Source organism: Ochotona princeps, chromosome 2 (genome assembly GCF_030435755.1).
Source record: "Ochotona princeps isolate mOchPri1 chromosome 2, mOchPri1.hap1, whole genome shotgun sequence".
NCBI classification, from domain to species: domain Eukaryota; kingdom Metazoa; phylum Chordata; class Mammalia; order Lagomorpha; family Ochotonidae; genus Ochotona; species Ochotona princeps.
Window position 1 is genome coordinate 93,157,716 of NC_080833.1, and position 22,429 is coordinate 93,180,144.

Sequence of the window (22,429 nt, forward strand, 5' to 3'; positions counted from 1 at the left end):
GACCCCACAGAGGCTGAAATGCACTGAATCAGAGCGGACCCAAGGGAAAGAAGGCTCCCAACGCCATTATTACAACCAGCAGGCTTCTGTGATCAGACTTGACTCACGTTCCTTCACTCATGTAAAAACAAAAGATGACCAATCATCTCCACCAATGCATTTTCAAAATCGCCAGTGCACAAAATCTAAGAGCCCCCCCCGACCCCGCACTGGCTTTACCAACCCCAGCTGGGTTGGGCTGCCAGGAGAGAGCATGGGCACCAGCCAGTATTTACATCATCTGTGGATCAAGTGCTTGGAGTGCCCTCTGGCATCCAGGGACCGAGTCTGGCAGCTCCTGGTCACAGGGTTCAGCCACTCCCCTGTTGGGCAGGTAGCTAGCTTCCCTGCTCCTAGACAGGAGCCTAGAGAGGCTGGGCAGGCTGCGAGGGGTAGGTGAGGTTACATGGAAAGGATGGGACTTGCCTGCAAAGCCACTGGCTTCTCCGGCTCTATGGGCTCCCCGGGCACCATGCCGGGCTGCAGCTAGCGGCAGCGAGACGGCAGTCTTCCGCGGGCTCGTTCTCCCTCCCAAACGCCTGTCTCTTGCTCTCAGTCCATTTCCTGCTCCGACTGAGGCTTTTTTCCAGGCCTAAAGGGAAAGTCCCTTGGGACAAGCATTGACAAAAGGAGCACAGCATCTCCTCGGCGCGCAGAGCTCAGCAGGAAAGTCTCCGTCCCGCCGCTGCCGAGGGCGCGAAGAAGGGCGGGGTGGGAGGGCGGCGGAGCCCGCGGAGGGGAGCGCCGAGGAGAAGAGAGGGCCACTGGGAAGCCGAGAGAGCTAGCAAGAGAACGAGCGGGCGACTAGCCGGCGGGCTGGGGGAGGGGAGGCGATTCAGTGGGCCTCGGGAGTGTGTGCGCCTGTGTCCGTGTGTGTGCGTGTGCATGTGTGTGTGTGTGTGTGTGTGTGTGTGTTTCTGGCGCCTGTCCAAGGTGATTTCCCATAAACCACATGCCCTGCGAGCCTGCCGTTTAAAAGGCTGTGCCGAGGGCTGGCCAGAGACGTTCGGCCCGAGGAAAGTGAAAGTTCGCCTGGGTCTGTTCGGCGCCGCCACCGCTCTCTGTAGCCCGAACAGCGACGCGGCCCTCGGCCCGGGAGCCTACTGCGCAGCGGCCGGCGAGAGAAGGAGCGCGCGAGAGAGTGAGGGCGGCCACCGCGCCCGACCGGGACCCAGCTGCCCGTATGACCGCGCGGGGCGCCGCCGGGCGCTGCCCTCCCATGGTAAGCAGCGACCAAGACGCGGGGCTCGGCCAGGCAGGGGCGTGGGTTGCTCGGAGGCCAAAGCGTGGGGCGCACGGGCTGTCCAGGCGCAACGACCCCTTTTGCGCACGCACGGACTGCGCCGGATCCTCGGCGACCCTGCAGCTGCTGCCACTGCTTGCAGCGCTTTCCCGGGAGAAAGAAGGCTATCGGACCCCATTGCGCGGAGGGGAACGCTGAGCCAGCCACAGGCAGGAGACAGGAGTTTGCAGCCAGGGGTGGAGGCCGCATATCTGCCCGACACCCTGCTTCTCTCCAAGCAGAATGCTGGTACGTCCAGTCTGGCGTCTCCCGCACTGGACCCCTCCTTCGGGCCACACACGTGCTTGCTGGTCTAGCTGGAGAGGAGCTCTTCTGGAGGGGGACAGTTCAGCGGCCATCCCACTGGCAGGGGGGAAGGATATGGGCAAGACTCTACTTGTTCTGCCCCCACATGCAAGAGGCTGTTGGAGACTTTGAGTGGCTGCTGGGGTTAAGAGGACAGGCTCCAAGGTCCTCTGCGGCTATCCCTGGATCTCATTTTTGGCATGCTCTGGTTGGAGTAACTGGGGCGATGCTGGGCTTCAGGTTGGTGGAGAGAAGGTGGAAAGGAGTTTAGTTTTGTGGAATCCGGACAGCTTAGGGGACCCACTGCCCAATAGTGGCAGTGGCTGCCCCGGTACCTGGCAAACAAGGGGTTGGCATCCCTCAAGTACTGGCTTCTGAAGAATCCTGGAGGATGGCAGTGGGAAAGGAGAAGCCTGGCAGAAAAGAGCAGAAAAAATAAATTTTTTTGCAGGGCAAAGAAGAGTGGTGCAAGTGGATGCAAGGAGTGGCGGGTTTGATATGGGGGAGTAGAGTGGATCTCCAGGGGAGGAAGCAGCTGATGGAAGGAGAAGGTGGTGTTGAGAGAGACAGGGAGAAGGAATGGGCTGTGAGCAAGGAGGTGAAGATAAGGGACTGGAGATGAGTGTGTGAGGAGAGAGGAAGAAAATTCAGGAGGAAAGAGAAGGGGGCTAGGGTTAGACAAGGAGGCAGCCCAAGGATCAGATCTTGGCAAGTTCCCCCAGAGCCCTTGTTGAAGGGGGCGTTGGAGTAGGCTGGTGGCTGACTAGGATAGGCAGCCGGGCTGAGCCAGCATCCAAGCATTCTTCTGAGCCCTGCAACAGAGAGTCCCTTCCCGGGGCTGTTCCCAGGGCTGCTGGGTGGGAGGAAGAACTTAGCAGAGTCTGCCCAGCCAGATGCAGGCTAGAGTGTTAACCCTCGGGTGCCCAACCGGAGCTTTCTTCAAGATAGAACCGGGTCATTACCCAGGAGCAAGGTCAGCCTCCTGTGTGGTGGCTGTGCAAAGCCCCCAGAGGTGGCTTCCATGCCAAGTGCTGCCACACCTGATCTCACACCATATGCATGTCTGGAGGGGAGACTGTCTTCCTGGCATTGCCTGCCCTAGCTGGTTCTTCCTTCATTAGGGCCTCCCAGCTTTAAACACAGGCGACTTGGGGCAGACTCCTTCTGTGTGGCCAGTTTCCTCCAACAAGTTCTCAATCTGGGGTTCCCTAGGGGATACCTCCTCAGTTGTTCCAGAGCCGGAGGTCCCCTCTCCTCTCCCCGCCCCACCCCGCCACCACCACCGTGACTCCTCTGCCCCTTGTCAGCAGTCTCTGTGCCCAGGCTGGGCCAGACCCTCTCCCCACCATCCCTGCCAGAGCTGTCTCTTCTCCCTGGAAAGAGCTGCCAAAGATCTGGGCTTTTGGTTAGGTGTAAATCAGCACGCTGTTGTTGACTTCCCTAGTCTCTCTGGGTTTTTCCAATGTGCTACTTATTTGTAGTGTTTGTCTCATCGCCTGGATTGTTGAGGCAAAGCCCAGAGCCCAGGGAGGTGCCAGCTTTGAACCCACTCTGCCAACTTTTCCCTGAATCTGTGGGCATCAGTTGCCAGGAGGTACAGGAGTAGCCTAAGCAGCAACTCGTAGCTAAGCAAAGCAAGTGCCTCTAGCCTGGGATGGAAGGACTCCCTAGAATCAGGGAGAAGCATGGCTGAGAGACATTGATGAGCAAGAAGGAGGGGTATGGGGAGGGGAAAGGCAAGGTGTTAGGAACCAGTCCAGTCATTTGGGGACTGACCACCTGCTGGGCCAGATGGGAGTGCAGAATGGGGGGCAAATTTCTATGCCGCTCTGACCCAGATGGCTGGCTACAGAAGCTGCTGGGACTGCCCCTAGGAAGGTGCCCACCAGGAATGGCTCTGAGTCTCTAATGTATCAGCTGGGCTCCAGGAGAGCTCTAGCATGAGCCAAGTTCCCAGTGAAACTAAGTTGGGTCCCCTGGTTTTGTCTAATAGCAGAGCCAGGTCTGTGTGGTTTCCGGTGACAGGAAAGGCTCGATTGGGGCACGTGTGTCTGGCTTGCAGTTGTGAAGCCTTGTGCATGAGTGTGAACTTCACGGTGCTACTTGGCTTGGTGCTGATGTTACACAGACAGAGGCATGGTTATGAAATGAGAGCAACCCCTGCCGTCAGGGAGCTTCCTGGGCAGATAGAGTGTAGCCTAGCAGACATACCACCCTTGTCACCATGAGGAGGTCAGGCTGCCTGGGGCTCATAGGGACAGGTGGCTTGGCAAAGGTGATATTTAGGTTGTCATAACTGGAGAGTGAGTTTGTGCTATGGCTTCTAGGAAATCTTAGGAAAATTGTTGGAGTACAGGGCAAGGGAAGAAGAATACTACATCCTAGGGTATGGGGCGAAGTTTATGGCATTGCAGGTTCCAGGCATCTGCTTTTTGACCTTCCACAGGGGACAAGGGTGTCTGGGGAAAGAGGGAGCCAAGGAGAAATGACGTCTTCTCTGCCACAGACATGGCTGGGCCCCTGTATGCTGCTGGTCTGTCTCCTGGTGAGCAGGAGTGTTACCGAAGAGGTGCCAGAAGTCTGTAGCCACATGATCGCCAGTGGACACCTGCAGTCGCTGCAGCAGCTGGTGAGTGGCCAGCCAAGCCTCAGCCTACCTCCTCCTGCTGCAGAAGCTGAAGCGGGAGTCAGGGAGCAGGGTCAGAGAGAGGGTGGGCAGGGCACAGGGCTGTCCAAGAAGTGACTGGTAGCTCCCAACCAGCTGCACCATGTCTTCTCCCCGTCACTCTTCAAAGGGAGGGATTCCAGCGTCCTCCAGCCTACAAGCCTTTCTGTCTCCCCTGTGGCAGCACATGGGGTGGGTGGGCTTACATTGCCCAACTATGTCCATTGTGCCCCCTGAGAAAGTTCCAAAGCCAGCTGTCCTAGGGGGATGCCTCCTCTGGGAAACCAGCCCAGTGTGCCTGCATGTCCAGATGTCCTGGACTCACAGATAGGCTACCAGCCTGACACCAGAGGCCTCACCCAGATGTGCAAAGGGGAGGCTCCTGCCTCACTATCAGCCCTCATCCCTCACAATGCTGACCAGGTCTCTAGATTCTATTCAGGTCAGCAACCCCAGACCCAGTCTGGCCAGGCAGAATCAGGTTGTTGTCATTGGCTGCTGTCCTTCTCAGAGGGGAAGCTAGCCTCCTGGCCAGCCAGGCAAGGTGGGATGGTACATGCTGAAGCCAGCACCAGGCCTCCGAGTGTGGGGCCAGTGAACTTGGCCTCTGGCTTCTCTCAGCTGTGTACTTCTTTTGCCTGAAGCCACTGCAATAATTTGAGATAGACCAGCAGCCTTGACATTCTCTGAGGCTCTAAACACAGAACCACGGATTGTAGGACTGATGGGGACCTTAAGGGTGTATAGTCCCAGCACCTATAGATCCTGAATCCCTGGAGATTGTTTAGTCTCTGTTATGACAAGGTGCACACTACTTCCCAAGGAAGACTAGATCCTCTATTCTGCAGTACAAAGTTCCTCCTGCCATACAAAGTTCCCCCTCCCTGCATCAAGCTTATGTCTGGGAGGTAGAAGGAGCAGCTGGTCTTTGTTGTTTTGCAGCTCTGCCATAGGCATGTGGAAGACCCACAGCTTCCTCTAGCCTTGGCTCAGTCTTACCAGGGCAGGTGGATGAAGCTCACATCTTGGTCTACCTAGAAACTGGTTCCCTGTTCTGAAGCTGTGTTGACTGAGCCTTGGACACCCTGAAACTACTGGCCTGTTCTCTCTTGCAGATCGACAGCCAGATGGAGACGTCATGCCAGATTGCCTTTGAGTTTGTAGACCGGGAGCAGTTGGTAAGTGATAACTATCTGTGAGGCTTGTGTGTACCAGGTGGGGTGCAGTGCACATGGCGACATGCAGGCCACAGCATGTCCTAGAGCTGAGGAAGGTGAGGATGAGAGGGCCCCTAGGTGTTCAACTCTAGGGTGCCAGTTGCTGGGACTCGGGTTCCCTGCCATTCCCATTGAGTGCTTACCAGGTGCCAGGCACTTTTCCAATAGAGACCATGTGACACCAGTGTGTGGTCCACAAATGCTGGTATTGTTTGCTATTCATGATGTGGTTATGGGAGCGTAGCTGGTAGGTGGACGAGGCCCAGTTGGAACCCCTAGCAGGGCAGCTCTGGGGCCTGTGACTCCCCTTCCACATCACACCCTTTTTTGAGGTTGACACATCCATCTACCAGAGAAGTCCAGCCCTTCTTCCTACCCCACATGAAGCCAGATCCTAGGTTTGGACCCCCAATCTGACCTTCTTGCTTCCAGTACACCCCAATTCTTGCCACTAGGCGGAGCCCTCTGAAGCCCCAACTTGCTTCACTTTGCTCCAACCTTCACTTCGCTCCCCAGAAGGGTAGGGCCCTAAAGGCTTTGTGGCCTGGTATTTCTGCCACATTGTCTAAATCTTTCTGACTTTCCGTCTCTGCACAGGCTCTTCCTGACACCTGCCATGCCTTTCCATCTGTCCCATGAGCCCCTGGTTCCACATCTATTCAGCTTGAATCTCCCATGCAAATGAGTCCCGAAGCCTAGAATCTGTTCCCTCTTACCCAGGGCCCCAACATACCTCTGTTCCAGCTGAAACTGGGCTCATCATCCAAAGCCCAGCCTGGGTTGTATGCCCTCCCTCCCTCTCTCTCTTCTTGAGGAGCCCCCATTAGGAACCTGCTGGGCCATGCACTGGGGATCCAGGACTAAAACAGAACCCACCATCTCTTTAAGGAGACAAACCCTGGGGTTGTTCTCTGCGCCATGAGGAAGCCTTTGGTACCCCTGTGTCCTGGAGGGTTTGAGAAGGTCACGTAGCCAAAGCATGTGAAGGAAGCAGCAGGGTAGGAGGTGGGGGGTCCTCTGGAGACCACAGCCCTTCTGCGCTTCTACTGTGATGGAAAGTTTCAATTCCAGAAATCCCAAGGCATCCCTAGCTGGAATCCATGTTCCAGTTACTCTAGACCAGAGAGAACCAAGTGAGGGCAGTGTCCTCCTTATTCCTAAGGGGACATACTGTCTCTGTCTGCCTGGAAAGAGGGGCCATCTGAGCCAGCTGAGGGGATGAGTATCCCCAGTGTGTGCCCCCACCCCAAGACCTGAGTTTCCAGTTTTCATTGCAGGAGGAGGATTCCGTGTGCTACCTAAAGAAGGCTTTCTTTCTGGTGCAAGATATCATGGAGGACACCCTGCGTTTTAAGGATAGCACACCCAATGCCAAGGCCATCCAGGAGCTACAGGAACTCTCACTGAGGCTCAAAAGCTGCTATACCCAGGACTATGAAGAGAACAACAAGGTAGGTTGGGCCTGGGTCTCGAACACAGATCACAGGGCAGAGGGTGACCATGCTCACTGTCATCAGTCACACTCCTCCACCTGGACTCCGCCTGGACTTAAGCAGGAAGGGGGTTGTGGTAGGCCTTGACACCGTCCTTGTGATCAAGTAACATGGGACTCCCACCCTCCTGGAGTTTGTGGTCAGTTGTGGAACAACATCCTATTAGTATCATTCTGATCCCCAGGGGCAGCTGGTTCATCCAACAATCACTGACTGAGTGTCTGTGGTATACCAGACTCAGTTCTAGACACTGAGGAATAGGTGCACCAAACAGACAACACATCCAGGGAGCTCGCATTTGGGGGCGATGGCTAGGGTATCAGCCAAGCAATGTAAGACAGTGCACTGTGTACAATGGGATGAGTAGAATCAGAGGGGGAGCTGACGGAGCTCAGTGAGTGACCCACGAATGAGAACCAAAGGACCCTGGGAGAAAAGCTCCAAATGAGGTGAGGGAGGAGAAGAAGACACAGGGATAACTTCTGGCTAGAAAATGTCCATTTGAACTTCTGAGATGAGAGCTAGAAAGCAACAAGGCTGGAAGAGCATTTCAGAACATTCAGAAAAGGAGCTGCAATACATAAGGTCCTTACATGAATGGGAAGGTGCCCGTTCAGGAACCTAAAGTGGGTTCCTGGCCGAGCCTTCAAGGCATGAAGGGTATGGAGGAGAGAAGGAAGAAGCTGGACCATTCAGGGTCTCAAAGATGTGGGATTTTTGTCTCCAAGTCAAGGGAAACAGTGGCAAATAGGTGAGTGACCCCATCTCTATAGTGTGGTCACTGCTATATGGAGAATGGACTGGAGGGAGTCACAGCTCAGCTCAGCGTGATGCACAAAGGCAGGAGCAGCTGGCTGGGCTGCCCTGGGCTAGGGCCCGAGCCAATAGGACTTGATGCACACAGTAGGAGTGCAGAGCCTCAGCCCTGGAGAGGGAAGAGGCCCAACTGGTTCTTGTCTTGAGCACCTGGCTATTTCGGTGATGCTGAAACAGGGCCATGAGTGGGCAGAGCAGGTTTTGAGAAAGGAGCAAGAGGTAAATGTTTGTGGAGAAGCCGGGTAGGCTGGCTGAGCAGGCAGCTTCAGGTATTGCTGAGTGTGCCCAGTGATATGCAGAGAGGAGATCTGTGGTGCTGGCTGGAGTGTGAAGCCGCAAGACTGCACGTGAGCACTTCAAAAGTTCATAGAAATGCAATTAAAAGATAAGGTTGGAGTGTTTGGCACTGCCGCTAAGGTACTCATGTGCTATATTCAGAGCACTTGAGTTTGAGTCCCAGCCCTGCTCCCAATTCCAGCTTACTGCTAATGTGTATCCTGCGAGGTAGGAGGGATGGCTCAATTAGTTGGATCCCTGCCACCCACATGAAGATAGGGTTGTGTTTTGGGCTCCCAGTATAGGCCTGGCCCAGCCTTAGGCATTGTGGGCTTCTCGGGACTGAACCAGCAGATAGGAGGGCTTTCTCTCTGCATTTCTACCTCTCAAATAAATTTAGGGGAAGATGAAGAAAAGTTTATTTGGCTGGAAAAGAAAAGAGAAGAAAAAAGAAGAAAAGAAAAAAGAAAAGAGAAGGGAAGGAAAGGAATCCAATGTGTAGTTTTTCATTAAAAAGCTCATAGAAAACGTATGTCATAGAGGCTGGCTGTGTCACCATGAGTTCAGCTGCCACTAAGGATACCAGCATCTCATGTCAGAGTGCTGCTGCAGGTTCCGGCTACTCTGCTTCTTACCCAGATTCCTGCTAAGTTCCCTGCAAAGGCAGACAAAGATGGCCCGTGTATTTGGGCCCTGCTACCCATGGGGGAGATCAGGGTGGAGTTGCTGGCTTTGGCCTGGTCCGGTTTTGGCTATTGCCATCATTGGAGAGTGGGCCAGCATATGGAGATTTTCTCTCCCTCCTTCTCTCTTTCTGCTATTCTGCCTTTCAAATAAATAAATAACCTTTAAAAATAAAAAAGAAAGTACTTCTCATGAAAAACTATATATATATTTAAATATCTTATGTGCCACAATAAACTTAACCTTTTAATTCCAGTTTTCATCAATTTTTCCTAATAGTATTGCCTGCTATGGGGATAGAGACCTGAACCTCACCGCCCTCCCAGCATTTAGAGGTCAGACAGAAGAAGGCGTGACCCACCAATGTGAAGCAGCAACCTGGGAGGTACAGGCAGCTCTCCCGCATGAAATCGGGTAGACCAGCCAGGCCAGGACTGATGTGTGTCAGTTATAGTTGCAATGTGAAGGCTGTTGCTGGAGGCCAAGCAAGGTAAATGCCAGGAGAGCCAGTGGAGGAATTTGGCTCTACGAAGGGACCAAACAAGACAGACGTAGCTGGAGGAAGTGTGCTGTTGAGGGGGAAGAAACTGTAACATGAGAGATACCAAAACTGCAGCTTTCCAACAGTAAAGCAGTTAAGAAAAATGCTTAATCAGAGAGGTATGAAACCCAAAGTTTACAACTTGCTCAAAATGCGGAGTGCCAAGACATAACCCTGTAGGCAGCCTGATTGGCGGGATTTGAGGCTAAGCCTAGGAATCTGAGCTTGAAGAAGCCGCCTCTCCCAACTCATGATTGTGATGTAAGGTCCTTGGACTCACTTGGGAAAGCAGCTGTTGAACTCAAATCTGGTATGAAACTGAGTGAGGGGTGGGCTCCAGGAGAGGCTCCTAGAAAGTGGGGGTGGGACAGGGGACTCCTGAGGGGGCAAAGCAGGGCCTTCAGTCAGCACATGCCTCTATGGTCTGAAGCATGAGGTACAAATGAGAGCAATCAGCTCTGGAGCACAGGGACAAGGGTTGCCTCTCTTTTATCATCTATCTATCTATTTATTTATTTGGAAATCAGGATTACAGAGAGGGAGAGAGAGACATCCTCCATCTGCTATTTCTCATCCCAAATGGAGACAATGAATCCAGGCAGAATCCAGGAGTCAATAATTTCATCCAGAGTTCCCATGTGGGTACAGAGGCCCAAGCACTTGGGCCATCCAGCCCTGCTTTCCCAGGCACATTAGCAGGGAGCTGAATCAAAAGTGGAGCAGCCAGGACTTGAACCAGCTGGAACTTGTACCAGTGGCCATATGGGATGCTGGCACAGTTGGTGGCTTCACCCATTACAACACAGGACAGGAGCGCTGAGGGGCAGTTCCTGGCTGTGAGTGCAGGGCTAGTCCTCTCACTCCTACATTTACTTGGCATCTATTAAAGATCCACTGCACACAGGCCAGAGTGACATGGCAATTCCCTCAAGCTCTGCACAGCCTAGTATTCCCACCCTTGTGTTAACAGAGTGTCCACATGCCCGGAGGACCTGCCCACCCCCCAACAATGCTTCTGATGTTCAGCACCTGCCCTGTGAAGGACAGTTCTTGTGGCCAGCAGCGCCTGTGCTGACCCAACTCTGGGTGCAGCTCTTACCACGTTCCACCTAGATGGAAGTACTGCGTGCATTCCCACCTGCTTGTTGACCTGCAATACTTCATGTTCTTTCCTGCCCCAGATCTTTGCAAACCAAGTCCTTAGTGCCTGGGCCATTCTCTCTCGAACCCCTCCCCTGGTGAATGCTTGCTCCTCCTTCACTTGACTCCCAAGGGAAATTCTCCACGAAAGTTCACCTTTGTCTCCCTGGTCACACACCATCAGATCATTCAGCAATCTTTTGTAGGACTAACTCGTCATATTGGAACAGGGTCTTTAATGCCAATTCCTCTGCTGAATTTCAGGCCTAAACAGACCAGGAACCCCCTTCCCCTCTCACTTCATCCATTGCGTGCTTTCAGGTCGTTAGCATTTGCCTGGCATATAAATGTATGTTTAGTGATTCCAAAAGCAAATTACAATCTCAGGCTTGGTTCTGCTGCAGACCAGAGGCCTGGGAAGAGAGGAAGACAGGTGTGAGAGAGGACAGGAGCATTTGACAAATGAAGTAAGCATAGAGCCCACTATCATGCTCAGCCAGGGGTCCCTGATCTGCTTCCAGGCCTGTGTCCGAACTTTCTATGAGACCCCGCTCCAGTTGCTAGAGAAGATCAAGAATGTCTTTAATGAAACCAAGAATCTCCTGAAAGACAACTGGAATATTTTCAGCAAGAACTGCAATAAGAGCTTTGCTAAGTGCTCCAGCCAAGGTAAGCACAGGAGGGGTTGCTGGATGGGCAGAGGAGATGGGGGAGATGTAGGCAAGGAGATTGGAAGGTGAGATAGCGATACTGCACTGGACAGATCCCCCTGAGAGGCAGCCTGGTTGCTACTCGTGTTCCTGTGTGTGTAGACGTGCTTATTTTGTGTGCATATGTGGCTTTATGTACCTCGACGTCCTGGGCACATGTCTTTTTTGACATGTGTGTGCATGCACACTTACCTATGCCTGCATGTGGGAGCATCAAGAAGGCACATGCCAGTGGCTGTGAGATCAAAGAGTGAAAAAGGGGTCCCTCCTCAGATCCTGTTGGCACGAAAGTGTCCCATCATGGGCCCTGCAAGGCTGACTGAACATCCGGGGGCTCTGTGGAAAGAGTAGATCCTTGCTCCAGGAGTCCTTCTATGAATCATCAATGTACTCTGGCTCCAGAAGTCCCCAAGAAGCCTTGGGTGTCCCCTAAGTGGCCAAGACTGGATTTGAAGTCTGAACATCAGTCAAACCTTCCCAGTGCTGCCTCGGCTGTATACGTGTGCACCTTACGTGTCCTCGTCTCCACGTCCTGTGTCACATGTGCCCTCCTACACTCAACCTTGCTCCCCCAGGCTGGGGTTCAGGCCCTGCAACCTACCAACTACCAGGTCCAGTCTTGTTGTGTCAATGCCAAGGCCTCAAACTTTGGCCATGTTCCAAACCCAGCCTATTCTTGTCTGTGGCTGTGCTGTGTGGCTGGCTCCAGCCTGTGCATGGGGGCTTGAGGGTGTCTAGTCCGGGAAGGCTGGCCTGGCTGCTGCTCACTCTGGTTTGGGCTCTGTCCAGCAGGCATCCCAAAACCAGCTGCCTCTGGTCCATCTCACACCAACCCCGGCTGTGCGCTTAAGCCCTGCTCTCTGTTCTTGCTTTGGAGGACCTGCAGATTGCACCTTCCCTGCCTGAGCCTAGTATCATGAGCACCTGCTCCAGCCCCATCCTCTCCATGGCCCACCAAATTGAGATTGCAGGGGAGGGGACCCCTCATTCCATGTCTCCCCTCTCCACCCGCTCAGGGAAAGCTGAACTGGAGGCTGGTGACTCTATCTCCTCCCCGTCTTTCTCTCTCCCTGTCTCTATGGTTCTTGCAGATGTGGTGACCAAGCCTGATTGCAACTGCCTGTACCCCAAAGCCACCCCTAGCAGTGACCTGGCCTCCCCTCGTCAGCCCCTTCCCCCCTCCACAGTCCCCATGGCTGGCTTGACCTCGGCAGACTCTGAGGAGACACAGGGTGGCTCTCTCTTACCCGGCGAGCAGGCCCTTGGAGCAGTGGACCCAGGCAGTGCCAAGCAGCGACCACCCAGGAGCACCTGCCAGAGCCTGGAGTCACCAGAGTCCACTGTAGTGGAGGACAGACCCCCAAGCCACTCCTCAAAGCCTCACCCTGCCACCGGGGACCTCACTCCTGAGGGACAGATCATTCTGGACTCTGCCATGAAGACTCTCTGGGCCCTGGAAGAGGCTTCCGGAGAGGCTGATGAGGGCCGTGCTCCAGGGCCAGAAGAAAACAGCATCCAGGCCACCGGGCCGAGCAACCTACTGACAACATCCTCAATGCTTCCTGTACCAGCAAAGGATGAAGAACTGAAGGCAGCAATGCACACCTCCCCAGCCAGGCAGGGCTCAGTGAGGCCCACCGACCAGCCTCAGAGTCATAGCCCTGAGAAGACCCAGCAGCTACCAGCTCTGCCCCCTGTCCGCCAGGAGCCAGCTGCTCCTGGAACCTTGTCACAACGCCCCCTCAGCTTCAGCAAACCCTCTGCTCAGCCCTGGCTTCCCAGGATCCGCCCCTGGGCCGGCCTGCCACTCCGCAGGCAGCTGGAGGTCAGAAGGAGCACCAGGGATCGGAGGAGTCCCGTGGAGCTGGACGGTGCAGAGCGTGCACATAAGGGGGCCGCCTGGGGCCCCAGCCGTCTTAACTCCCTTCCTTTGACTGACACAGGCAGTGAGAGGCAGCCCACAGGAACCTCCAAACCCCAGCTCCCGGACTTTGCCTTCCATCTGCTGGTGCCTAGCATCATCTTGGTCTTGCTGGCCGTTGGGGGCCTCCTGTTCTACAAGTGGAGGTGGCAGGTAAGAGCCCCAACAGAGGGAGGGGTCCTCTGGTGGGAGGGGGTGGAGGAGAAGAGGCAGGGCCAGGCAGGGCCTGGTGCACCATAGCTTGGGTTTGGCTTGGGTTCAGCTTGGGTTCTTCAGGGCTAAGAGATGTGGGGCGAAGGATGGGAGGTGGAAATGAAAGTTGTTTCCAGAATTAGGAAGGCCCAGACTGGTGAGCTTGGGCAGGGGCTGGGGCAGAAGGGAGGGGAGAGAAGGTTGTTGTGCCAACAGCTGGATAAGAGGGGAGGTGAAGGAGGAACATGATGCTTGTCCTCTGGGAGCTTGACAATGCTAGAGTGAGAAGATGTGAAGGATATGGCCTGTGTGGGAGAGGGGACATCAGCAGGCAGGCGCTAGGATTCCCCACCCCCCCTTCAAGCTGACCCTCAAGCTACTGGGTGGTTGGGAGAACTCTTGGCAGCTCTCTCCTTAACACATGGGGCAACACTGGCTGCGGCTGGAGCACCAGCCCCTTCTCCTCCCCCGTCTTCCACCCAGCAACTCAGCCTGCTCTCTCCTGTCCCCAGAGCCATGGAGAGCCTCCATCCTCAGCAGAATGTCCCCTGGAGCGGCCTGAAGGCAGGTGAGAACTGGGGATGGGACTCTGGGACGTGCTGTGGGCTGGCTTGGAATCCCTGGCCTCTCTAGATGATTGGTGGGAGAGTGTCTCCCACCTGCTCTGAGAAATTGGGACTGTGGTCCTGTGGAAGGGTGTTGGAGAAGAGGGAGGTTTCTCCTTTTGCCTAGATACCTGGGCTTTCCCCTAGGATCTTCCTAGAGTTCACCTGCACTGGGTGTTTGATGTTTGAGAGAGCTAAGGCACTTGTGTGGAACAGGACAGGCTTAGGGGAGCCCCCTCCCTGTCCTGCTCTTCCTGAAATCTTATGCTAGCCCTGTGCTTCTCCTGCAGCCCCCTAACCCAGGAGGAGGACAGACAGCTGGAACTGTCCGTGTAGATGGACACTTTTACAGGTAAGCATCTGATTCCCTCTCTTTCCATCCCCTCAAAATGAGCTCTACCTGTTGGTAACACGGTCAACTCTCCCAAAGCCCAATTCCTTGCATGTCTCCCCTTTCTCCTCTCCCTAGGCCATCCACCTGCAGGTCCATCTTACCATCTCTTTGCCAGGCTGGCTCTGGCTATCTTGGCATTGAGTGTCTTGGCTAACCAGCACACTCAATCCCAGAGTGACCAAAATCCTCTTCTTCCAGTCAAGGCTTTAATAAGGCCTTCAGCACCCAGGGAATTTTCAGTAACTATGTGGCCAACCACTTCTAACTCGGCATCCTTAATGTGACTTCCCAGCCACTCCAGTAGTTGCACTTTTTGGGAGCTTGCTCCCCATCCCTCTCTTCTTTTAGAATCATGCTACCATAGAACCTTAGTCCTGGATAGACTTTCAGAAGTCATTTGACCCAGTGTCCCACTCCAAAGGGGGCCCAGCCCTCTCTCTACATTCCCAGCAGAAAGTCAGCCAGTTAACTCCTGCACATTGCCAAGTCCTAAGCAAGCCCCCTACTAGCCAAGGTGCACACCCATCTTCAGGCAATCCTGGAAGACAGGCCTTCCTCCCAGGAGGCCACACAGGCCGCCCCATCTGTCCTGCACTCACGAAGCCCTGAGATATTCAGTCTGCCTTCCAAATCTCCAGAATTCTCCATGCTAAACATGGTCAAGTCCCTCAGACATTCCTTATATAATGTAGTGTTCAGAGTTCATCACACTTGTTTGTCAGTGTCCCTCTAATTAGGGCACCCAGTCTTAGACACGGTCCTACAGGTGTGGCTGGGCCAGCTCAGAGCACAGTAACTGGTACAGCATTCTTTTGTCTGTGCCTACTGAACAGCATTAGCTATCTCGAGCTGCAATGTGTTCTTATCACCTGCTGAGCTTATGATCTGTTTCATTTCCCCATAACCCTCCCACCCCACCCTCACCCCCGGCAAGCCGTGCTTATCTTGCACTTGCCTAGCACTTAGGCAGCTTCACTTTTCTCACCCAAATGCAGGAGTTTCTTACTCACCCCTGTTAAGACCATCATATTGGCTGTGTCCATCAACCAAGCTGATTGAAATAGCTTTCATTTCCAACCCCGTTGTCTTCACAGCCCTCCCCTATATGTTGACAAGTGCATCTGATGCCAGTGACCGTGCTGTCGATAAAGACCCAACCCCTCATTGACCCTTGGCCCTGGCTCCCCAGTCCCTGACAGCCCACCTCCAGATCCTTTCTGTCTGCCACATGGGTTCCTTTCTGTTATTTTGTATCCAGTTAATACTATATCGGTGTACATATACCTGGATATCATTTTTACATATTTGAAAGTCTTTTTTTTTAAGATTTATTCATTTTTATTACAAAGTCAGATATACAGAGAGGAGGAGAGACAGAGAGGAAGATCTTCCATCCGATGATTCACTCCCCAAGTGAGCCGCAACGAGCCGGTGCGCCAATCCGAAGCCAGGAACCTGGAACCTCTTCCGGGTCTCCCACACGGGTGCAGTGTCCCAATGCATTGGGCCGTCCTCAACTGCTTTCCCAGGCCACAAGCAGGGAGCTGGATGGGAAGTGGAGCTGCCGGGATTAGAACTGGCGCCCATATGGGATCCTGGGACGTTCAAGGCGAGGACTTTAGCCGCTAGGCCATGCCGCCGGGCCCCATATTTGAAAGTCTTATTCTACATGTGGGCATGTAGACTGCTCCTGGGAAAACTATTAACCCTCAGGGCAGGACCCTACTCTGCTTTCCTGTACTGCTTCTGTCTTGCTAGGCTCCAGTAGAGAGAGGGCATTGTCATACCTGCCAGAAACAAGCACATGTTGACCTACTGGCTATAGGGCTTACTTGCCAAGTGACCCTGACCAGCAGTCTCTGGCCATTTGCCAAACCAATTATGCAGCTAACTAATTGACTAATGGCTGACCAGCTGGTTGGGCGACTGCCCACCTAATCAACCAATGAGCTGGTAGCTAGCTAGTTGTTAACTGGTGAGCTGATTGGCTGGCTAACTTGCTGGCTGACTGCCTGGTTCATTTGCTAAGTGGCTGCCTGTCCAGCTAGCCTGGGGTGACCCTTCAAGCTTCCAGTCACACCGCTTGGCAGATGTAAGCGAGTGCCTTAGAGTCTTCCCATATGCAAGGTGACAGGTCGAGGGACCCCCTGGACAGATGAGGGGGGTTGTCTGGCACATACTGATAACCAGGGAAGCCTGGCACTGGGGAACTGAGGATCCATTTTGTCAGAGAGTGGGCTCGGATGAGTGAGTGTGTTAGCAGGGGACATTGGCAGGGTAGTGAGAGTGGTCCAGGCCCCCTATGAGTCTCTAGCCCTTCTCCCACCCCCTCTACATGGCCACGCTCATGTTCCTACTGCTGGATCTCAGGGCCCAGTCCAAGCTTTTCTTTTTTTCCTATTTCCCCCTTCAAGATGTCACTTGCAGAGGCAGCCCAAGGCAAGGGGCCACATCTAGACCCTCCTCAACCGCATCCCAAGGTCACAGCTCCCAGACACTTTCAGGAGTCTTAAGTGCCAGCCCTCAGGCTGATGCTGCTCCAATGAGAGGGAGATCTGCAGGCAGAGCAACTGAGAGGGCCCGTCAGGACCCCCTGCAAACACAGACACCAGCACCTCAGCCCCAAGGAGCCAGTAGGCAGGATGGCAGGCTGGAGCTTGCCCACTTGGTGCTCCCACCCGCTAGTGCCCTGGAAGGCCTGTGGCCTGGCTCTACCCTGTTTGGCTCAGAGCCAGTCAATGGTTCACCCCTCTCTTCCCTTCAGAGCATGGGAATGGGCTGGGAGCCAGAGGCTGTGGCCCCATCTCTGCTCCTTAGCTGTCCATGGGCTTGTCCAGTGAGGCCTATGGATTGCGGGGAGGGAGGCTTCACACAGGGTCCAAAGTCAAACTGCTGGATAGAGTCCAGGGGATTTCTTGCTCTGGGAACAAAGCATTCTGAGCATGCCGGGCAGGGGGATGAGGATGGGGGCAGGGTAGGGAGAGGGCAGGGCTCTGACTCCCAGGGGTGTGCAGGAGGCAGGGCCCTCGACAATTTGGGAGGAGGCGGAGGAGGCTGAGTAGCTCGGGGGTCGGCGTGCCACATGGCAGGACCCCTAGACTTTCCCAGGCTAGTCCAAGTTCCTGGACTTTCAGTAGCCTCTGGTTGACCATCTGTGATGCCCACTGGCCGAGTGGGGTAGGACTAGGAAGATAAAGACTTCATTGCCAAAGTGAACAGGCATCACTCTGGGGTCATCTCTCCTTGTCTGACCCACTCCCATCCCTGCTCAGACCACCCGCTGTGGTCCCTGGCTCCCCAAGAAGGGAGAGGAGGTGAGGCCAATCTGCCCAGAGGCTTGGGCTACTGCCAGGGAAAGCCACCGGCCTGGTCCCTCTGTGGTGTCTGGGGTGGCCAAGAAAGTGAGGGAGGGTAGGAGGAAGCCCACAGGAACACCCACCTCCTCGCCTGTGTCCTCAGGGACCCCTGCCCCGAGGCTGACAGGCCTTATCTTCTCTCCCCTACAGCTGGGCACCGGGACAGCCTGTCCAAGAGAGGAGATGCCACGGGGCCACTCACCACCACCCCTCCCTGGCCTCCTTCCTGGGAACATGGCCTGCCCACCGCCAGACCTCCGGCTAACCAGAACCAGACCAACGCAGCCAGGCTGGGGTCCCTCCACCTCGACCCTCAGAGCCTCAACCAACCAAGCGAGGGCAGGAGGATGCCACTCCCACCTCTAACCCTGAGCAAGTGCCGGAGGACACCCTGTCCCCCTCCCCTGCTGCCACTGACCCTGTGCTCCGCTATTTATTGTGGGCCCTGGAGGCTCCCCTCGTGCACTTGAGGACAGCTGGCGAGCCCAGCTCGGGACCCTCATCCCCTTGGGAGTTACGCCCTCCTCCTCTAGCTTCCTTCCCACGGCCCCGTGTCCTGGGGGAGCCCAGGACAGGCACGGAAGACAGCAAGAGCCCCGCACCCATAGACCTGTCTGGCATCCAGGGATCCCCGCATCGGGGACAGGCAGGGAGCTGCCTCTGGAGAGAAGAGCCAGTGACTCGCAGGGTGGGGCTGATATCGGCCTGATTTTCCCGTCACTCACGGTGTGCAACACAAGAGACGGGAAGAGGAGGCCACTGGCTGCTGGCTGGGTCGGCCCAAGGGTCTACACCCTCTGCTGACCTCAATGTCCTTTGCTGGTTGCCAGGCAGAGGGGAGAGGCCACCCCTGCCCTCAGGACCTGCCTGATCTGGCTCACAATGCCATGAAGAGGACTGGGCCCTGGCCTCCACCCTCCTGCCCTGCAGTCCGTACCAGGCCAAGGTTCTGGTCATGAAGGAAGCCACTGCACTGTGAATACCCACCCCTGCCTGCTGATCAGCCTGCCCAGCGTCCCGCCATCGGCATCCCTCCGTCCTCCCTCCCACTGCTCCACTTTCTCCCCGGTTTCTGGCACTGAGCTGGCCTCAGCTGCTGACGGAGCGAGCCCTCCTGTCTCCCCCAGGCCCTGACCCTCTCCTGACTTGGCCTTTGACTCCCCCAGGGTGGGGTGGGGCGGGGTGGGGTGGGGAGGACTGCCTGGGCCACCGGCCAGAGCCGGTCTCAAGGCTGTGTTGTTTGTCCAGGTTTCTGCATCTTGCACTTTGACATTCCCGAGAGGGAAGTGACTCGGGGAAGGGAGAGAGAGAGGGGAGGACAGAGGCAGAGGGGCCGCCGTGCCGGCCTGGGGTGAGCTCCGACTGAAATTGGGTCTTTGCAATACAGGTATGCTCCTGAGGCTGGGAGAGGGGCCTTCACCCCGGACCCCCATCCCACCCCAGCCCAGTCTCCTTGCCCTGCTGTCAGCAGGTACCTGGGGCTGAGCAGGTCGTCTCTGGCAGGAGCGTCACTCCTGCTCCACCTGCTGGCTCTCAGCTCCCTGCCTGTCCTCTTCCTGCTCCTCTTTCTCCCTGACCCTGGTTGGCAGTGATGCCCTCCAACCCTCACATCCCATCCCACCTCACCTCTGGCCAGGCAGGAAGTTGCAGGACCGGGACATGCAAGTGCCTGGTCCCAGCTCTGTTCTGAGGGCCTCCACTTCCTAGCCAGCCTGTGGCTGGGGTCCTGAGACTGGGCAGCAAGGGAGAGGGCTATGTGCTGGCCCTTAGTCCCTTGGTGCTGGTGTGCCCTTTCTCCCTGGGCCATAGCAGGTCCTCAACTGAAAGACCCTTGTTGGCCACTGCGTTCAGCGGCCTTCCCCGCCTGCCTGAGAAAGTGGGTCTGCTGGCCCCAACCCCTGCCCTAAGGCTGACAGACAGCTGAAAGCAGGGCCTGGAGAACTTTCCTATAGGGCTCATCCCTCTCTAGTCACAACTCTAGATTCCATAGTAGAAAGAGTGCATCTAAAAATGGAAGGAAGGAAATAAAACAGAAACCAAGAAGGCATTTCTCTCCCACCCTTCCACCTTCAATGTAAAGTATTTTAAGAGTCAAAAAAAAAAAAAAAAAAAAAGAAAGAAAAAAAAAGAAATCCAACTCATTGCAGAAGCTCTTGGTGAGCGCCAGAGGGGCCTCCCTGAGCCCCTGACGGTGTCTCCCCCGATTCCCTGCACAGGAAAACCTTTCTTTTCTCTCTAGGAAAGCCGAAAGGGCATACTCGCTCACGTACTGTGAGGTCTCGTTTTTATACTTGGAAGTGGTGAATTATTTTATATAAAGTCATTTAAATGTCTATTTAAAAAATAGGAAGCTGCTTATATATTTAATAATAAAAGAAATGCACAAGCTGCCATGTGTGGGTCATGTTGCTTTATGGGGTGTAAGTGGCAAGTGCAGGGTGGTCCCCAGCTCCAGCAGCTTCCTCCTCAGAGATTTCCTGAGGGAAGAGAGAGTTCTCTTCCAAGCTCTAGTCTTGTCACCCAAACCTCCGGTATTACTCTTGTCACAGTACACTTCATCTGCGTGATCAGTTTTACAGGAAAACTGTTTGGAAAAGGGGTCACACCTCAGCCTGGCGGGGACCCTGCAGTAGCTCAGCCTAGCCCAGCCTGGAAAAATGGCTGGTTGGGCTCTATCCAAGGGCCCCCGTGGTCCAGGAAGAAAACCCAGCTATGGTCATGTCCAGGTCTGAACAGGACTTGGAGGTAAAAGAACATGTGGCCCCCACTGGGAAGTGGACAAGGCCCGCAGTGTGTGTAAGGGCTGACCCTCCTGGAAGAACTGGACAGGAAACCAAGCAGGTGGCCATCAGTGGAAGGCTGGCACCCAAGGCCCAGGATCACTCAGAAACAGGTCTCAGGCAAAGCGGTAGCAAGAGGGTGTGGTGGATGATTGTTTGGACCAGTGTGGTTCTCAAACCTGGCTTACCAGAGAATCACCTGGCTAGCTTCCCAAAATACTGCTACTCAAACCCCCACCCAAGGTCAGCGGTGTCTGGATCTCATGGGTGTGGCCCAGAGACCATGCATCAGATCACATTCAAAGTCATCACAGGTATCTAGGTTCCCAGCATGGGGAGTCAGTTTCAGTTTAACTTTGTTATGCAGTGAACTTGTTAAGATGCAACAATGTGAATGCACACTTCCTCCACCTCCCTGGTCACATTTCAGGGACTGCATGACCACAGGTAGCTTCCACAGTGGACAACACAGACACACTGCATCTGCCTCATCATAGCAAGTCTACTGGACAGCCCTGGGCTCCTGGACCAAGAGTGTAGGGCAGGACTGGCACTGAGCAAACATTACTAGGAGCTCTCAAGTGTGCAGGTGCCTGCATCCTGACTGGTTTCTGCCTCACTACTGTGCCCTTCATCATTAGGCAAACGGACAAGAGAGACCCTTTCCCCAAATGGCCGCAATGGTTGGGGCTGGGCCAGACCAAAGCCAGGAGCCAATAATTCCATCCAAGTCTCTCATGCAGGTGGCAGGGGCTCAGGGTCCAGTGCTTGGGCCACCTTCTGCTGTTTTCCCTAGGTATATCAGCAGGGAGTTGGATTGGAAATGGAGCAGCAGAAACTTGAAGGGTGCTCTGAGAAGACATGCTGGCATCGCAAGTGACAGCTTAACTTGCTGCACCACAATATCCTGAAACCTCATCTTTCTCCCATTCTATCAAAAGCTCCTCAGAAAAGATTTTTGAAGAAACCTTATGCAACCCTTGAGTCCCAGCTTGTAAGAGTCTCTGAGGAGCCTTCCCAATTCGATGCAGGCCCTGGCACAGTCTCTTTCTGTCCTGGGCTCCTACAGACGTAGAGTCAGCAGATAGGTTGGAGTCTGCTCAGTGAGTGTCTGCTGCTCTGAGCTGTGGGAAGTGGCAGGGAGAGGGCTACATCCCTCCTTATATCCCAGGGCACAGAAGGGTCTTGCATGTGTAACAGACGTGGAAACCCAACACACATGAAGAAAGGTGAGCTCATGCAGACTGGGGCCAAAGGGATCAACATCTAGTAACTGCACTTTGAGGATCTTCTTCATCTTCCCAGCTTCTGATGGAGACAGAGCTAGGCTGAGGCTCCCTCACCCCTAAGACTCCACCCTGATGAAACTATTGTGGATGAGCTGGGTTTTTTTTTAATATGTATTTATTTTTATTTGAAAAGCAGATTTATAAAAAGAGGAGAGGCAGAGAAAGATTTTTCATCTGCTGGTTCCACTTCCAATCCAACTCCCCTGAATGCTCACAATGGCTAGAGCTGAAACAATCCAAACGCAGGAGACAGGAGCTTCTCCCAGGTCTCTCATATGGGAGTAGGGTCCTAAAGACTCAGGCCATCTTCTGCTGCTTTCCCAGGCCATAAGCAGGGAGCTGGATGGGAAGTGGAACAGCTGAGACAAAAACTGGTGTCCATACGGGATATGGGCACTTGAAGGTGAAATATTAGCCTGTTGAGCTACAGCACGGGCCCCTCCTCCTCCTCTTCTTCTTTTAAAAAACTATTCACCTTTTTTTTTTTTTTAATTTCAAAAATAGTTTCAGAGAGGAAGGGGAGACAGAGAGAATCTCTTATCCACTGGTTCACTCCCCAAATGGCTGCAAACCTGGGCTGGTTTGAAGCACTTGAGCCATCCTCAGCTACTTTCCCAGATACCTTAGCAGGGAGCTGGATTGAAAGTGGAACAGCCAGGACTTGAACCAGCTACCATAGGGAATGCTGGCACTACAGGCAGAGGCTTCGTGTGCTATACCACA

The 22,429-nt window shown here is 54.5% G+C and overlaps 1 protein-coding gene across 2 annotated transcripts; it reads left to right on the forward strand.

Moving 5' to 3' along the window:
- The first annotated feature begins 708 nt into the window (after positions 1–708).
- On the forward strand, positions 709–15,157 carry CSF1 (colony stimulating factor 1). Of its 2 annotated transcripts, none has more exons than XM_058660018.1 (8): positions 709–1,261; positions 4,134–4,256; positions 5,408–5,470; positions 6,790–6,960; positions 10,981–11,128; positions 12,261–13,243; positions 13,795–13,850; positions 14,178–15,157. In XM_058660018.1, exons 1-8 carry the CDS (start codon positions 1,223–1,225, stop codon positions 14,221–14,223), a joined length of 1,629 nt encoding a protein of 542 aa, XP_058516001.1. In that variant the 5' UTR covers positions 709–1,222; the 3' UTR covers positions 14,224–15,157. The 2 variants fall into 2 exon arrangements, with proteins under 2 accessions (XP_058516001.1, XP_058516000.1); XM_058660017.1 differs by having other exon boundaries at positions 712–1,261; positions 4,074–4,256; positions 14,178–15,156.
- Positions 15,158–22,429: the final 7,272 nt, after the last annotated feature.

What these genes read in the sequence shown, in the direction of transcription:
- CSF1 (XM_058660017.1), top strand. Translation starts at nt 1,223, where the DNA reads ATGACCGCGCGGGGCGCCGCCGGGCGCTGCCCTCCCATG. An exon ending in CCGGGCGCTGCCCTCCCATG is followed by an intron (nt 1,262 to 4,073) that starts GTAAGCAGCGAC and finishes GACCTTCCACAG; the next exon opens with GGGACAAGGGTGTCTGGGGA. An exon ending in CTGGAGCGGCCTGAAGGCAG is followed by an intron (nt 13,851 to 14,177) that starts GTGAGAACTGGG and finishes CTTCTCCTGCAG; the next exon opens with CCCCCTAACCCAGGAGGAGG.